A 16,897-nucleotide genomic window follows, 5' to 3' on the forward strand; every position below is an offset into this window, starting at 1 on the left:
TAATAACCTGTATAATTGTTTTCATGTTGCGGTAATGAGAGTATCATAATCATATTTTTTTTTTCTTATTGCGGTAATGAGAATTGGGCGCTAAAATGTGTGTATGGTGGTGTCCTATCAATTAGAAGAGGAATGGCACACCTCTCCTCAACAAGCCTTATGATTTTAAGTATCATTAATGTCTGTTGCACATTCATGAAAGATGATTTATGCACCAGCGTGTAATACTTAGGGTTAGGAGTGGAACTTCCTGTTAGCTACAAATTTGTGCGTTTATTCTGTTGTATAGTAGCATGACTTTGGTGCTCTGACAGGTTTACCAGCTAAATTCCTGTATAGTTTCTGTGCTTGTTTTTTTTTATAAGTCTACGTGGACACAAACATGTCTATGTGTCCACAGGGGTGTGTCTGTTTCGTGCAAGTGTGTTTGGTATGAAATTAAAACGTGGCAAGTTTCCATATGCAGGAGTATATTCATCCTGTTAGGGTGTTTGTTTCTGTGTATGTCCATGTATAAAGTGTGTTTCTCCCCCAAGTGGCCTTGTCTGTCCCCTTGATTTATTGTGTGTGTGTGTGTGTGTGTGTGTGTGTGTGTGAGAGAGTAGGAGTGAATATATGGCCACTTTACAGATGAAGTCAGGGTTTAATGCTGCAGTGTCATTTAGCTAATGGACACTATTTCTTTTCTCTATCTTTATCCCACCCTTTCTATTCTGTTCAGTCCAACTAACAGAATACAGAAAAATGTCAGTTTCATTTACATTTACGAATTGAATGTTTTGGGCTGGTACTTTCTTCCCAAAGTGTTTTTTGGGTTAGCACATAGATAGTGAGGTAACTTACTGTATGTTAGTGCCAGGGAATTAGAGATACAAGTCAGACACTGTGGATAAATACAGTCACAGTCACAAACTGGAGATCAAATCAAGTCAAATATTGAGATAATATTGAAGAGAGTTTTGGTTAATTGGAACCGTGTCCTTGCAGTTAGCGCACATAATTCAGATATATTGAACTTGGCATTCACAAAGACATTCTTTTTTTTAATTTTATTTTTATGAATTTCATGTCACTGAGCAGTGATATTCAGTTTAAAGTTAAGTGTTTAAATTTTTACCCCAAACACTTTTTGTATGAATGGACTCAGCGAGTGTCTGTTTTCAGGTTTCACACTTAGATTTCAGAATAAGGTCCTAACTGTGCATGTGTATGAGAGCCAAAGCCAACATACTGTTATTCTACAAACTTGGTTTATGGTTTCTTCAAAAGTGTTTTTCTGGGTGTCATGGTTTTGGCATAGCGGACAATCAAAAATCAGAGAAATCCCATAGACTTTCATTGGTGGAATGTTCAAAAAGGCCAACGGATTATCGTTAATTCAAATCAGAGACTATTTAGCAGAAACGGGTCACTTCTATTAAAATGAATGGGAGAAATTGAAATGCCCAGTGGTCAATGGATGTAAAAAAGGAAGTCCTGTCTTACAACTGAAGGAGCCAATCACCTTTTACATACAGACATCGCCTGTCAATCAACTCGAGAAATTAAAATTTTAAAACTAAAAATTAAGTTTTTTTTTTTAGCATAACCTGAGGTAAAGAAGCACAGTTTATGATAGCGGTGTCGTCAGATTTTACTGTTGATGTTCTTTGATCGCAATCTTGACCAACCGGTTTTCAGATTTTGGTCTTTCCCCATTCAAGTAGATAGGAGCTGCACTGTCATGACTGGAAATAGTCTCTCGGGAGCATTCCAAATTTGGCCGCCAGTGGACTGACTTGCTAGAAAGACTTTGTTCAAACTCCACCTGTCAACAGTTCAAATGTAAACAAACCCACAAAAGGCCTTTCATCTGCTTTAAGTTGCTTTCTTTTTATATTGCAGCACAATTCTGCTGCAGGTCGCGATAGAAAGATAATGAAACAAACACAGCAACAAATCTGGATTATCTGGAAGTAAAGCGAAGCAACGGAGAATAAAATAGCAAAGTCTTTTCCTTGGATGACATATTTGTTATTTACACAAGTGTTGTGAGGAAATTACATTGCTGTGGAGAAAGCTGCTTACAGACTGAGCCCCATGTGTACGGGAGTAAAGAGTACGCGGTTTATTGACCTTATGCACCAGAGAAACTAGTGTGCAGCCATCTTGAAATTTTTGTCTTTGAACTTAAGGTCCAGCGGTTGCTATATAGATATCTATGGTTTTAATATCAAAGTTTTATTAGCTAGCAAAGTGGATTTACAGGTTATAGAATTGCCAAAAGTTATCATGAGTATTTTAACGTGTTCAGGGGATGTCAAAAACTGGAAGCAGTGTGGGGAGATTTTAAAACAACTTAGTTCATAAACACAAGATCTTCCCTTAACGCTGTGGACGTACTGATACGTGCTCAAATCACACAAAGTCATTAAAAATATATCTGTAATACTGACCATCTTCTCGTGTTGTTCACCCATTGCATTATAGTTATTGAGAGTAGATTTTATGTGTGTTAAACCGAGATGGGGGAAGGGGTGCCACTATATTCATACAGTCACACGTATATACATGTAAAAGTGTTAGTTTTATTTTATGTTTGGTTTACAATTTTAATCACATTTAATCCTTTTAAAAACATGGAATGACATAAGTACAAATGTAATTTCTTTTAATGTTATGATATTGCATGTAAAATACACATTGTATTATGTCACAGTTTGAACTACACATTTTAACAAATTAAGTTTATGCCTAAAAATAAAGCAGAATGACAACTTTTAAACTCTTGTATCATGTAAAAGTGCAGTGTCATTTAATTGTAGACGCAGGAGTGGAACATACAAGGAAAACACGCTGGAGTGGAACAAACTAGAATGCTAAACATCACTAAACCAACTAAATAACACTTTAACACCACAACATAACAATAAAAGAACTGACAAGGAATGGGCAAAACTAGAGGATATTTATACAAGGTGCTGAGGAAATGGAGGACAGGTGAGGAAGACTGGGAACAGATGGCAGTGATGAGGGCAGTGCATTATGGGAAGTGTAGTCTAGGGGAAACTAAGTATGATACAAAAACCATATCAAAATAAGTCCAAGGAACAGAACGGTGAATAACTGTGACAATCATAGCTGTCTGATTGTGATCTGCCAGGTCCAATGTACCTCTGTGTGTGCCGGAAAAACAAACATTTCCAGAGACAGAAAAAACGGGTGGGACCGAAGAAGGTCCATGTAAACGGGAACACCACTTTCTCACAATAAGCCACTTTCCATGTAACGTAGTCAATGTGTTGGTCTGTCTGACTATTTAGCTAGCTAGCTGGCTGTTTGTCTTAATGTTTTATCTGTATAACCATCAGACTTCAAACTTTTAAAACTAGTTTCAATTTTCAGACAAGGCTTTGTCAAGCCAACATTAATACACCATTCCTATGTAGTTACATTATACAATGTTCTGCCCTTCAGAAGTTTTCATTCAGCAGATTAGTTTGCCTTTCTCCTAAGGTAGTGTGTTCTTCATTTCCCCCTATTTTGTGGCAATAAAAGCACAGTGTTTCTGAAATCAATTAATATGCTGTGCACACTAAGTACTCACTAAAAATAACTTTATTACATCTCTTAGGAGATTAAATCAGTCATGGTCTCCACTTTTCACATGATCCATTGCTCTGTTTCATTTTATCAAGTTCTCTCTCTCTCTCTCAGGATATCTGCCCAATGGGATCCATGCTGTTGAGGCCATGCTTGCTGCAGCCAGCATAGGAGCCATCTGGAGTTCAACCTCTCCAGATTTTGGTGTCAATGTATGGGCTTTGTTTATATTGGTTGCTAATATGTTAGGTGACAGCAATGTAGCATACTACAGTGTAAAATGTTCATTACTGCATACTGTTTCACATACTATTTGTTGAACTGATAAGAAGTATACAGTATATACTTTACTGTAGCTGTGACTCAAATGGTGCACTATGCACTCGGCCATTTAGAGTTTGTATGTAGTATCATCAAATGAAACACAATGAAGCATTTGCCATCTTTCGGCAAAAATCGAGGTTAGTGAGGCACTTACAATGGAAGTGAATGGGGGCCAATTTTTGTGGGGTTTAAAGGCGGATATATGAAGCTTATAATTTTATAAAAGCACTTTAATTCTTCTGTTAAAACTTGTGTATTATTTAAGCTGTAAAGTTGTTTAAATAGTTTTACAGTTGTTTTAGGGTTTGTTTACATTCCATCATCATTGCAACAAAGTTGTAAAATTGGCTATAACTTTACACAGAAAAGGTTAGTAAGTGATTTTATCACACTAAAATCATGTTTACACGCATATCCTTTATGTCTTGTGGCTATACTTTTGAAAGAGTGGGTGCTTTAACATAGCCTTCATTCACTTCCATTGTAAGTGCATCACTGTAACCCAGAGGTTATTCCATAAATAGGAGGGGATCTAGCAGCTAAAGCAATGTAGCTTCAGTGTGGCTGATCCACTAAACACAGCCTGTACACTGCTGCCCCCTGTTGTTACGAAAGTGAACTACACCATGTGAATGCAGTTTAAAGGACCTAATATGGATTTGATTGAGTATAGCATTTTGTGTGAGATTAAGTTTGAGTAATAACCCTTATTTATATGTGTATGTACAGTTTGTCTTTATTAAAGTATGTTTACTATATATAGTACAAATCTTTGTCCTCCTCTTAGGGGGTGTTGGACAGGTTTTCTCAGATTCAGCCCAAGTTGATATTCTCAGTAGCAGCTGTTGTGTATAACGGCAAGCAGCACGACCATATGGAGAAACTGCAGAATGTTGTAAAAGGTATATAACCTACACCACCTCATGCAGAACTACATTTGCTATTATGTCTACAGTCACAATTACATTATGTCTTGGTGCCTTATTTGTTTGTTTGTTTTTTGCCCCATCATCTCTTTCAGGTCTCCCTGACCTGAAAAAGGTTGTGGTCATACCATACGCTCGCTCTCGAGAAGAGACAGACCTCTCCAAGATTCTCAACAGGTCTGTGCGTCTCTGTGTCTGGGTTTTTGTCTAGGGTGAATTGTTTGTATTGTGGCACTCTTCATGTTTAAGTCACTTGTACATTATATTTTACAATATAATTAATACGCAATAGATACTTTTGTCATCATTCTATCTTTAGATATTTATCATTCTGTCTCCTATCTATCTATCTATCTATCTATCTATCTGTCTTTTTATACATATATCGTTCTATCTTACATAGCTATCGTTCTATCTTTTTACTTATCTATCTTTCGTTCTATCTTTTTACATAGCTATTGTTTTTTATATATAGTTCTATCTTTTTAAGTATCCATTGTTCTATCTTTTGTATATCTATTTATCATTCTGTCTTTATACATATCTTTTGTTTTTTGCATATCTTTTTATAAATCTGTCTATCGTTCTCTTTTTACATATCTATCGTTTTTATATTATTCTATCTTTTTACATATCTATAATTTTTTATATATCATTCTATCTTTTAAGTATATATTGTTCTATCTTTTTATATACACAGTATATTTATTGTTATGTCTTTTTTGTTTTTTATGTATTGTTCTATCTGTTTTATATCTATCTGTCTTGTTCCTTTTACATATCTATCGTTCTTTTTACATGTTGTTCTGTCTTTATATATCTGTCTATCGTTTTGTTGTTTTTTTATACATCTATTGTTCTATCTTTTTACATATGTATCGTTTTTTTATATTGTTCTATCTTTTTATATATATATATATATATATATATATATCTATATCTGTCTTTAGTTCTCTGTTTACATGTCTGTCTGTCTGTGTATCATCGTTCTACAAATCTGTCATTCTTTTTATAAATTGTTCTAACTATCATTCTATTTTTTATCTATAATTTGTATATATTGATCGATCTATCACTCTATCGCTCTATTTATCATTCTACCTGTCATTCTTTCTACTTTATGATGAAAGTGTTTTCTAAATGAGTTAATTCAAATAAATATAACCATGCTTTTGTCTCCACTAAGCTGAATGACTTGATGACCATAATAAAAGCTCTTTGAAATTCATGTTAGGTTTTACTTGTGTGTTCAGTTAACATCTACTGCAACACATGTGGTTCGGACATAGTGAAAGTCTCTTTCCTGAAACTCTGTTCTGTTTCTCTCAGTGTGTTCCTGGAGGACTTTTTGGCCACAGGTAAAGAAGGGGATCAGGACCCTCAACTGGAGTTTGAGCAGCTGCCCTTCTCTCACCCTCTCTTCATCATGTACTCCTCTGGCACCACTGGAGCTCCCAAGTGCATGGTGCACTCTGCTGGGGTAAGAGAGCATGTCTATCTGTGTGTACCAGAGACAATTTGCTTTCCAAAAGCATGCTTCTCTCTAAAGTGGAATGTGCACGATTCCTACTGGATATTGTCTGTTGTCCGATGCCTTGAAGATGACGTACAGTGCATTCAGAAAGTATTCAGACCCCTTAATTTTTTTTCACATTTTGTTATGTTGCAGCCTTTTTAATTATTTTTAAAATGATCTGGTTTTAATTTTTCTACACTCTACAGTCAACACTCCATACCCCATAATGACCCCATAATATATATATATATATATATATATATATATATATATATATATATATATATATATATATATATATATATATGAAATATCACATTGACATAAGTATTCAGACCCTTTGCTATGACACTTGAAATTTAGGTCAGGTGCATCCCATTTCTCTGGATCATCTTTGAGATGTTTCTACACTTTGATTGGAGTCTGCCTGTGGCAAATTCAGTTGATTGGACATGATTTGGAAAGGTCTATTTAAGATTTCACAGCTGAAAATGCATATCAGAGCAAAAACCAAACCATGAGGTCAAAGGAACTGCCTGCAGAGCTCAGAGACAGGATTGTGTCGAGGCACAAATCTGGGGAAAGCTACAAAAAAAAGAATTGGCGCATTGAAGGTTCCCAAGAGCACAGTGGCTTCGATAATTCTAATGGAAGAAGTTTGGAACAACCAGGACTCTTCCTAGAGCTTGCCGCTGGGCCAAACTGAGCAATCGGGGGAGAAGGGCTTTGGTAAGAAAGGTGACCAAGAACCTGATGGTCACTCTGGTTGAGCTCCAGAGATCATGTGAAAAGATGGGAGAAACTTGCAGAAGGACAACCATCACTGCAACATTCCACCAATCTGGGCTTTATGGTAGAGTGGCCAGATGGAAGCCTCTCCTCAGTGCAAGACACATGAAAGCCAACTTGGAATTTGCAAAAAAGCACCTAAAGAGAAACAAGATTCTCTGGTCTGATGGAAGGAAGATTGAACTGTTTGGCCTCAATTCCAAGTGTCATGTCTGGAGGAAAGCAGGCACCGCTCATCACCTGCACAATACTCAACGGTGAAGCATGGTGGTGATAGCATCATGCTGTGGGGGTGTTGTTCAGAGGCAGGGACTGGGGGACTGGTCAAGGTTGAAGGAAAGCTGAACATCGCAAAATATAGAGATATCCTTAATGAAAACATGGTCCAGAGCACTCAGGACCTCAAACTGTGCAGAAAGTTCACCTTCCAACAGGACAATGACCCTAAGCACACAGCCAAGACAATGCAAGTGTGGCTTAGGGACAGCTCTGTGAATGTCCTTGAGTGTCCCAGCCAGAGCCAGGACTTGAACCAAATCAAACATCTCTGGAAAGACCTGAAAATGGCTGTCCACCGACGTTCCCCATCCAACCTGACAGAGCTTGAGAGGATCTGCAGAGAAGCATGGCAGAAAATCCCCAATTCCAGGTGTGCAAAGCTTGTCACATCATACCCAAAAAGACTTGAGGCTGTAATCGCTGCCAAAGGTGCTTCAACTAAGTACTGAGTTAAGGGTCTGAATACTTATGTCAATGTGATATTTCAGTTTCTTCTTTTTAATACATTTGCAAAGTTATCAAAAATCTGTTTTTTGCTTTGTCATTATGGGGTATGGAGTGTAGATTGATGTGAAAAAAATAATAATTGAAATCATTTTAGCATAAGTCTGCAACATAACATAAAATGTGAAAATATGCAGGGGTCTGAATATTTTCTGAATGCACTGTATAAAGAAGCAAAATGGGAAGGTCAGGATTTGTTTTTCTGGTGTATGATTAGTAACAGAGAAGATTGTTAACCATGTTTAACATGCATTGGGCCTAAAAAGTCACACTTAAAAATGTTAGATAACAAATATGTTGTAACATTGGGTGTCTAGGAGTGGAAGAGAAAGAGAGGAGACGCAGGAGTAGATTCATTCAATCCTTTAATTATTATCATTGGAGTAGAACATTCGCTGGAGTGGAAGCAAATGTTGGAGTGGAACAATCGCTGGAGTGGAAACAAACACAAACTCTTAACATCAAAAAACTAAGCACAACGTAACACTTCATTAACTCAATGAAACACTTCAATAAATCTTAACATCTAAGCTTAACTCAACGAAACACTTCAAGGACTGACAAAGGATGAACAGAACTAGAGGGTATTTATACAAACAATGACTAATGATGAAATGGAGGGCAGGTGAGGAGGATTGGAAACAGGTGGGAGTGATGAGGGAGCTGAACTATGGGAAATGTAGTGCAGAGGAAAACTTCAAAATAAGAGCCCTTGAAGACACATGAGCGAGACAGACTGTGACGTGGCATTTATTTAAAAAAAAGATAGCTCAAGCACACTTTTCAAGCAAACATATTCACAAAAAGAAGTGTGTTAGATTTTAAATAAATCAGTAGAAATAATGTTCAGAATTAAGGCAAAAATATTTGGACACTCTTTGGTTGTAAAATTAACTGACGTATTTATACGTAATGTGATGAACTACACCCGTAGTTACCTGTGATAACCAACTTCATACATCCTCTAAAAATAATAACCTTGGGACCAGTTGGTTAAAATGAATAGCAAGAATGGCTAAGAAAAGTGAACATTGACTAAAAAATTTAGATTTATTTTATCTAATGCAGTGAAATCCACATATTTTCAAGTGTGTCTAAGTGTCCTTAAGTGCCCAGATACTTTTTGGGAACACTCTGCAAAGAGCAAACATTCGCTAAACAGGTTATATTATCATAATGTGTGGGAATGTTGACTTATTGATGCATTTTATTTGCTTAAAAGAGACTTGTTTACCATTAATGTATACATCACCCTGAATGCCAGCATTGCTGGTTTTTAGGGGATTTGCCAGTTACTATTTGAGCTTCAAAGGTGGAAGACAGGCATCAAGTGGCATTCCATTCTCCTTTTGCAAGTAGGAAACCATTACACTTGATGATCTTGCCAGGGTCGTTTTATTGTGCAGCTTAATTCAGATCCTGGACGAGCCCCCAATTATGTTACAGTCTCAGGCTCAATGGTATACAATATATGGACTGCATCGTAAAAGAAACTTCCAAGTTGGATGTTCTGACTTTCCAAATTTGATGGAATGCTGCACATATATGCTCTGAACAGGTCCTTCTTTTTCCTTCTCGAAGGACATAAATGATTGGATGTGCAAAATCCCATTATGTTGCAACATTGACCACTAGGTGGAAGTAAGAGTCAACTTTAAAACCTCTACTTCACTCAGCTCAAGATACAAACTGGATGAGCAATTGTGCACTTTCCCATTGCATTTCCTTTATGATCCCTGTGTAGAATACAGTGAGAGGGACACAGCAGCCAATATGGGTCTGAATCAGTCCTCATTTTTTCACAAACCACACTGAATATCAGGGGCAACAACGTTTAGAAAACCAGCCTTTGGCCTCTTGTATTTGTATTATTCATGGCTTTACAGACTTCTGTTTTGTCAGTGTGTCTGTGTTTATGTGTGAGTGTAGCACTGTGCAGTTGTGTGTCATTTTTCACAGCTTTTGTGGCATTTGTGTCTGACGCCTATCTTGCTTGGTAGATAATTAGAGTGATGTGTGTATGAAAACACAATCACACATTTACACATATTCAGCCATAATCCTCTCTCTCATTAAGGTTCAACTTGCTCTTATGAAAACTAATCGTGGCGGGTTATGGCAGTTAGCAAATAAATGAACACATTTGTAATTAATGCTTGCACTCAGATAAGCATTAGACGCTTGTTACAGTGCTGTCAGGTCACGGTGTGAGAAGAGGAATATGATGAGTTTTTTTCTTTCTTCAATCCATGCATTGTTGCTGATCCTTTAGTTCAGTAATTAGGCTGTTTCCTGCCTGCCAAAATACTTTGGAAGGTATGACACCAACACAAAAGAAAGAAATTGACATAAGATCTAGAAAAAACAGACATGATCATTTTGATCCAATTCGATTGCGATTCACAAGCTTTCGATTCCAAATTCAATTCGATATTGATTCATATGGGTATATTTATGTTCCCTTTTGATTCAGTTCACTTCGACATTGCTATAAGGAAGTACTTTCCTCGATGACCTAATTGAAACCCATATACAATAACGGCAATCTTCTGATTGGCAATAATGTTTGAGCCCCACCCCTTTAGGCACGCATCAAACGTATATAAGCGGGTGCTCAAGCATCATTACTTCAGATTTTCTTCCTTCACAACTATGAGCATTTGACTTCTTCTAGGAAACCCTCTACTGCTTCGCCGTCGAGATACACAATTCAGTGGACAACTCTTCTCGCCAGAGTTTGCCAGGATGATACACAAATGCCACACCCCACACACAATGGTCAACCACTTCCCTATGGCGAGCGGCACTCTGTGTCCTGTAGTGAGCGAATCAATTAGCCCGCTTTCTCGCTGTGCGGACACATTGTGAGCCCTCACGCGTGTTAAAAATAAAACACTGCTATTCAGTTTATATGCCGACCACCTCGATTCAACGGTGTTCTGCCATCTGTGGTCCCACTACAGGACCCCGCCGGTATTACGTGCAGAATTTCACAATCTCTCCTCACGAAGAACGTGATAGCGACTGTCCCAGACTGCGATGCCACAGCAGGGTTTACAGAAGCTCCGGCCCATTCTAGATCTGAGACGCTTCAATCGTGCGCTCGCGAAGCGCCCATTCAAAATGTCAACACAGAAACAGGTCTTCTTGCAAATCCATCCACAGGACTGGTTGACGTCAATAGACCTGAAGGACGCATACTTTCATTTATCAGTTGCACTGCATCACAGATTCGTGTTCGAGGGAACTGCGTATCAATTCAAAGTTCTTCCTTTCGGTCTGTCTCTGGCTCCCCGTACGTTGCTCCGCTGCCCCGTTGAAATTGAACGGTGTGCGTGTGTCGAATTACCTCTGATTGGCTGCTAATAACCCAATCAGAGGCTTTGTTGAGTGAACAGAGAGACTTTTTGCTTTGCCATCTAAAATTCCTGGGTCTGAATGTCAGCTGGCTGAAAAGCACACTTTCCCCCAGCAAACAGATCTCCTTTTTAGGGCTTCAACTCAGCTCAGTGAGCATGCGTATGCACTTTGGACAGCTTCAGCCTTCTATCAGCAAGGTGTTATGCTAGGTCAAGTTTTCTGATGGAAAGTGGTGACCACAGATGCATCCATCGTGGGTTGGGGCGGTGTACGATTGGACGCTCGGCTTTCGGCACCTGGACTGGTGCGAAGCGGGCGTGGCACATCAACTGCCGAAAACTACTGCCTGTCTTTCTAGCCTTGAATTCCGACATTATGAATCACCATGTTCTGATTCCTTCGAACAACATGACAGTAGTGGCGTACATACTGTAAATCGCCAGGTTGGAATCCGATCGCCACAAAGGATGAGAGTTCCTCCTCCAGTGGAGCGAGTGTCATCTCCTCTCCCTACGTGAAACAAATGGTCTGCGAAACGCTAATATGCAGTTTCCCCAGAACGCCGCCTCCATTCTGTCATCAACAAAGTCTGAGAGGATGAGGAAACTGTTCTGTTGATTGCACTGAAATGGCCCAATCAGTCCTGGTTTTCAGAGATGATAGACGTATTGGATAGAGGAGGGACCTCCTCTCTCAAGCATAAGGCACAATTTGTCATCCCCAGCAAGAGCTGTGGAACCTGTATGTGTGGCCTCTGAACGGAGCACATCGAACCAGCCGGAGTTGGCTCAGTTGGTGATAAACACTTTTTTACAGGCTAGAGCACTGTCCAAAAGTTACCTCTATGCACTAAAATGGCAGGTGTTTGCAAATTGGTGCTCTTCATGTAGTGAAAACCCAGGGAATTGCTCCATAGCTGAGATTCTTACATTCCTTCAAGATCGATTAGATGCTGTTCTTACCCATCAACGCTTAAGGTTTGTATAGTGACTGTTTTGCCATTTTATGCCCCAGGGGTGGGTTCCTCTATAGCCATACATAATCTGATCATAAAATTCCTTAGAGGAGCGAGGTGACTGAATGCCCCTCACCCTGCTATGGTGCTGACTTGGGACCTAAATCTAGTGCTGAAGGCACTCATGAGCCCCCCGTTCGAGCCAATGGAATCTGTTGAGTTGCGAGTGCTTTCATTAAAGACTGCACTCCTGTTAGCTTTGGCCTCATTTAAACAGGTGGGTGACATACAGGCGCTGTCGACTAACAGCTTATGTCTGGAGTTCGGACTAGGTCTTTCAAAGGACACAATTAAACCTAAAAAAGGCTTCGTGCCTAAGGATTTATCAACACCCTTCAGGGCTCAGGTGGTCCGTCTGCAAGCCGTCTGTCCCCCACCATTTAGTTCAGATGAAGAGCAGTCTATGCATTTGTTATGCCCTGCGCAGCCTTTACACACATATGGCGATCGCACCCGCCAGTTCGACTGTCGGATCAGCTCTTTATATGGTATGGAGGTCGCACAAAGGGCATGTCCGTCTCCAAACAGAGGGTCACTCACTGGATTGTTGATGCGATTGCCCTCGCTTACGAATCACAGGGTGTGAATTGCCCTATTGGCGTAAACGCGCATCCAACTAGAGGCATGGCCTCCATGGACATGGACAAATGGTGTGTCCTTACAAGACATATGTCTGGCAGCAGGCTGGTCTCCGCAAAACACATTCACAAGGTTTTACAGCCTGGTTGTGACATCTATCTCTTCATAAGTCCTCTCTGTTTAGAGTGCTTTTTATATATCCAACAGGTATGCCAAAACCCTCTGTTATGGGTAGGCTACCAGTTATAATTAATATAGCCACCAAAATGTAAGCTGTGGTTATAATACCCCCTCTGAAGTCTCAAGCACTCCCCATAAATATAAAACCTACTTTTCCAACCAGGGTTGCACAAGGGTTAAAATCACACTGTGTGATCTATATAGATTCCCAGACTATATTAGCCCCCATCTGGTATTACCCATGTGGGATTATTCATTATATATATATATATATATATATATACACTTCAGGCATATCTACAAGCCATCGGCCTGCAGGCCTGTGACTTTTAAACATGTCCATATTTAAGTGTTTTACCACTGGGGTGTGACGTGACATCACGTAGTGCCACGGGATAGGATTCTGTTCCCCATAGCAATGTCGAAGTGAACTGAATCGAAAGGGAACGTCTTACGCATGTAACCTCGTTTCCCTGAGATACAGGGAACGACACATTGCGAAAGCTGGCCACACTACTACTTCAGTGATTTGTGGAAAGAGTAATGCCCTCTGTCCCTCAGTCCGAAAGTAATGATGATTAAGCGCCCGCTTATATATGCCTGATGCGTGCCTAAAGGGGCGGGGGTCAAACATCATTGCCAATCAGAAGATTGCCGTTATTGTACAAGGGTTTCAATTAAGTTGTCGAGGAAAGTACTTTCCCCATAACAATGTCCCGTTCCCTTCATCTCAGGGAACCGATGTTACATGTGTAACCGGAGATGTTATGTCCAGTTTGAAATGTCCACTTTCTTACATAATGAAAGAAATTATCTCCCAGCTAATGCTGCTAATTATACTGGGGACTTTCGACTACATAAATTACAAAAAAAAAAAAGAAAAAAAATATATATATATAATTTTACAAAATATTTTTTTTGCATATATATATATATATATATATATATATATATATATATATATATATATATATATATATATACACACATATATATATATATATATATATACACACATATATATATATATATACACATATACACACATATATATATATATATATATATATATGTATGTGTGTGTATATATATATATATACATATATATATACATACATACATACATACATATACATACATACATACATACATATATATATACATACATATATATATATACACATATATTTGCTGGCTGGCTGTTCTGTAAAGAGCATCTGTAAATGATCGCATATTAACAAGAGAGGAGTGGAATGGCTTTTCCTCATTGCTATGCTATGCATGATTAGAATTAAATGTTCATTTTTTTGTTGTCTTTGATTAACAACTGAATGTAAAGAATGGAAGGGTATTAAAAGAGATATTCAGTGACAAATGGATTGCATGGATCCCGTCTTTGGACATACACACGGAACTAGTCTAACCAAACTTTCAATCTCAACACGTGGTAAAAGGTCACAATCACTGGTGAGTGAAATCTGAACATTTACCAGCCAGTGGCTAACCATAGACATTTTTAGTCACATAGCATGAAATTTAGTTGCAAATGCAAGTGATTTTCTCATTGCAGTAGAGGGTTGAGTATAGAGTAAAAGATCGATTTTGGGATTTAAGAATTGATATTGTTGATATCGACTTGATACTGTATCGTATTGAGATCGTTCAAATGAAGACTGCGATGCATTGGAAAATCAATATTTTGTATATGTATTCCATGAATGGTTCCCCCCAACCCTTGAAATTGTCATAGTAAAATGTAGCCTACATTTAAGATAAAAAAAAGACAAAAATATGTATTTATTTGCTCAATATTTCAATATTTTAATTTGTCCAGAAACTGTGATTTTGATTTTAATATTAGAGGTTCCAGTGGAAAGTCATGAGCATCTCTAAATTGAAAAGTCGTATGCAATATTATGAAGGTTACAAGAATACAAAAATAAGAAGAAATACTCAATAATAGGGGAAGTGTTATTAGTGGATGATCAGAGCTATTTAGACAGTACTATACACAGATGCAATCTAACCTTTTTTTTCGTCTTTCACAGGGCACTCTTATTCAGCATCTTAAAGAACACATTCTCCATGGCAACATGACCTACAATGATGTCATAATATATTATACTACGGTATGTATGTGACCTTGCCCAAATTAGATCCTTAAAGGTGCACTCAGGAATCTTTCCCTCATTACACATAAATTAATTAATATACTGTATGTAGTAGTAGTCTAAGGGGTAGTCTATTAGGGTTAATATAATTTTGCCCCGACCCAGTCGCCTTAATCACATCAGCAGAAAAGGAAAATCATTCAGAGGCTGACAAAATCAACATTATGGAAATATAATTATCCCAATTTTAGACCAGATCCCTCTCTTTTGTGTACAGACGGGCTGGATGATGTGGAACTGGCTAGTGTCCTCTTTAGCTGTCGGGGCATCCGTGGTGCTCTACGATGGCTCTCCTCTCGTTCCGAGTGCCAATGTGCTTTGGGACCTAGTAGACCGACTTGGGTAAGTGTGTGCGTGAGAGAAAGAGAGAGAAGATCTATAATAAAGGTGTCAACCTCAGGTGGCTTAGTCTGTCCATTTCTTGTGCCCGTGCTGTAATTGGCCGGGGTGTGGCAGTGCTTATCACCAGCATCTGCTCTGCCCTTTGTGTAAATGACACTGCATCACCATGGCAACCTGTTTTAAAGAGACAGGTCTAATTGACCACCTCTAATGTGCCATGGAGTGCCTTTACCTATTATTGAGTGGAAATTATTGAAGTGCAACAGACACTGGGGTTCCTTTGGATCACACTCGTTTTGTGTGTGTGAGTGTGTTTGCTCATTTTCTGCTCCCTTGGCATCTGGTGAAAGTCTCTATTCTTAACTCTCATTGTCTCACCTCTTCCCAAGAGGAAGGAAATAGAGACATTTTAGAGCAGCTTTTGGGAAAGCCAAAATGCACACACACTTATACACACACATTTCCATTACTCACCAGGCCCATTTGTGCTGCTTGTATTGCTTCAGGGACATATGCCTTTTTATATATTTTGATATAACGACAGCTTTGGCTTTTATCTGAGCTGTAAGTGTTCTTATGCAGACAGATTGTGCATTTCTGTCTTTGTGTTATTTTCAATTTAGCTTTTGGTTAAAGGGCCTTTTGTTGACACTAATTACATTATTCCTCTTGGCTGGAAAGGGTTTATTTATAGTTAATTCAGATAATGAAAAGAAGTTAAATTTTAAGTTTAGAAGATATTTGGATCCACTTGAAGCGGCTGAGGGCTATCTGGCTTATTAGCACATTGGGAGTTGTAAAGCAAGACCTGCATTATTCAGTAAAGATCAAACTTGTGACCTTATACCTGGGAGTCCACCATAAAGGTGCTGTAAGAGATGTTTTCATGGAAAAGTATAAAAAAATATTTCCTACTCCATTAAAGATATTAATGAAATAAGTGTCCTGAGATATCTCACTGGTCTCTGTCACAGCTGTAGACTTTGTAACAGCAAAGAAAAATGTGTCTGTGGACCGCGGACATTGACGTTTTTCACCTGTCAATCATTTAGTTTGTTCTCATAGTGTTGTATTTGAAGCAGATCATTGAGGCTATGATTCATAATGTTTGTCAGTTGAGGGCACTATTGTGCCACTGCTGAATTTGACAGCTACAGGAACAAACAATGCTGCTCTTTTGCTCTGTTCTGGTCTCAAAATTATCTTTGGAGGGCAGGGTTTGGAATGAGGAGGCATGGCTAAATCAACACTCAGTTACGTGAAAGTTTCAGAATGCTAAAATCGCTTACAGATCCTTTTAGAACTGTTAGGCAGTTACCAACATCAAATG

At 38.5% G+C, this 16,897-nt stretch overlaps 1 protein-coding gene across 1 annotated transcript in view; it reads left to right on the forward strand.

Moving 5' to 3' along the window:
- LOC127432347 (acetoacetyl-CoA synthetase-like) overlaps positions 1-16,897 on the forward strand; it is a 48,453-nt gene that overhangs the window by 8,250 nt on the left and 23,306 nt on the right. Inside the window, exons 5-10 of the mRNA XM_051683302.1 lie at positions 3,697-3,794; positions 4,694-4,808; positions 4,928-5,009; positions 6,162-6,312; positions 15,103-15,183; positions 15,443-15,567. Of these exons, the coding sequence (XP_051539262.1) occupies positions 3,697-3,794; positions 4,694-4,808; positions 4,928-5,009; positions 6,162-6,312; positions 15,103-15,183; positions 15,443-15,567 (652 nt within the window). The remainder of the gene's footprint in view (positions 1-3,696; positions 3,795-4,693; positions 4,809-4,927; positions 5,010-6,161; positions 6,313-15,102; positions 15,184-15,442; positions 15,568-16,897) is intronic.

This window comes from Myxocyprinus asiaticus, chromosome 4 (assembly GCF_019703515.2).
Source record: "Myxocyprinus asiaticus isolate MX2 ecotype Aquarium Trade chromosome 4, UBuf_Myxa_2, whole genome shotgun sequence".
NCBI lineage: Eukaryota > Metazoa > Chordata > Actinopteri > Cypriniformes > Catostomidae > Myxocyprinus > Myxocyprinus asiaticus.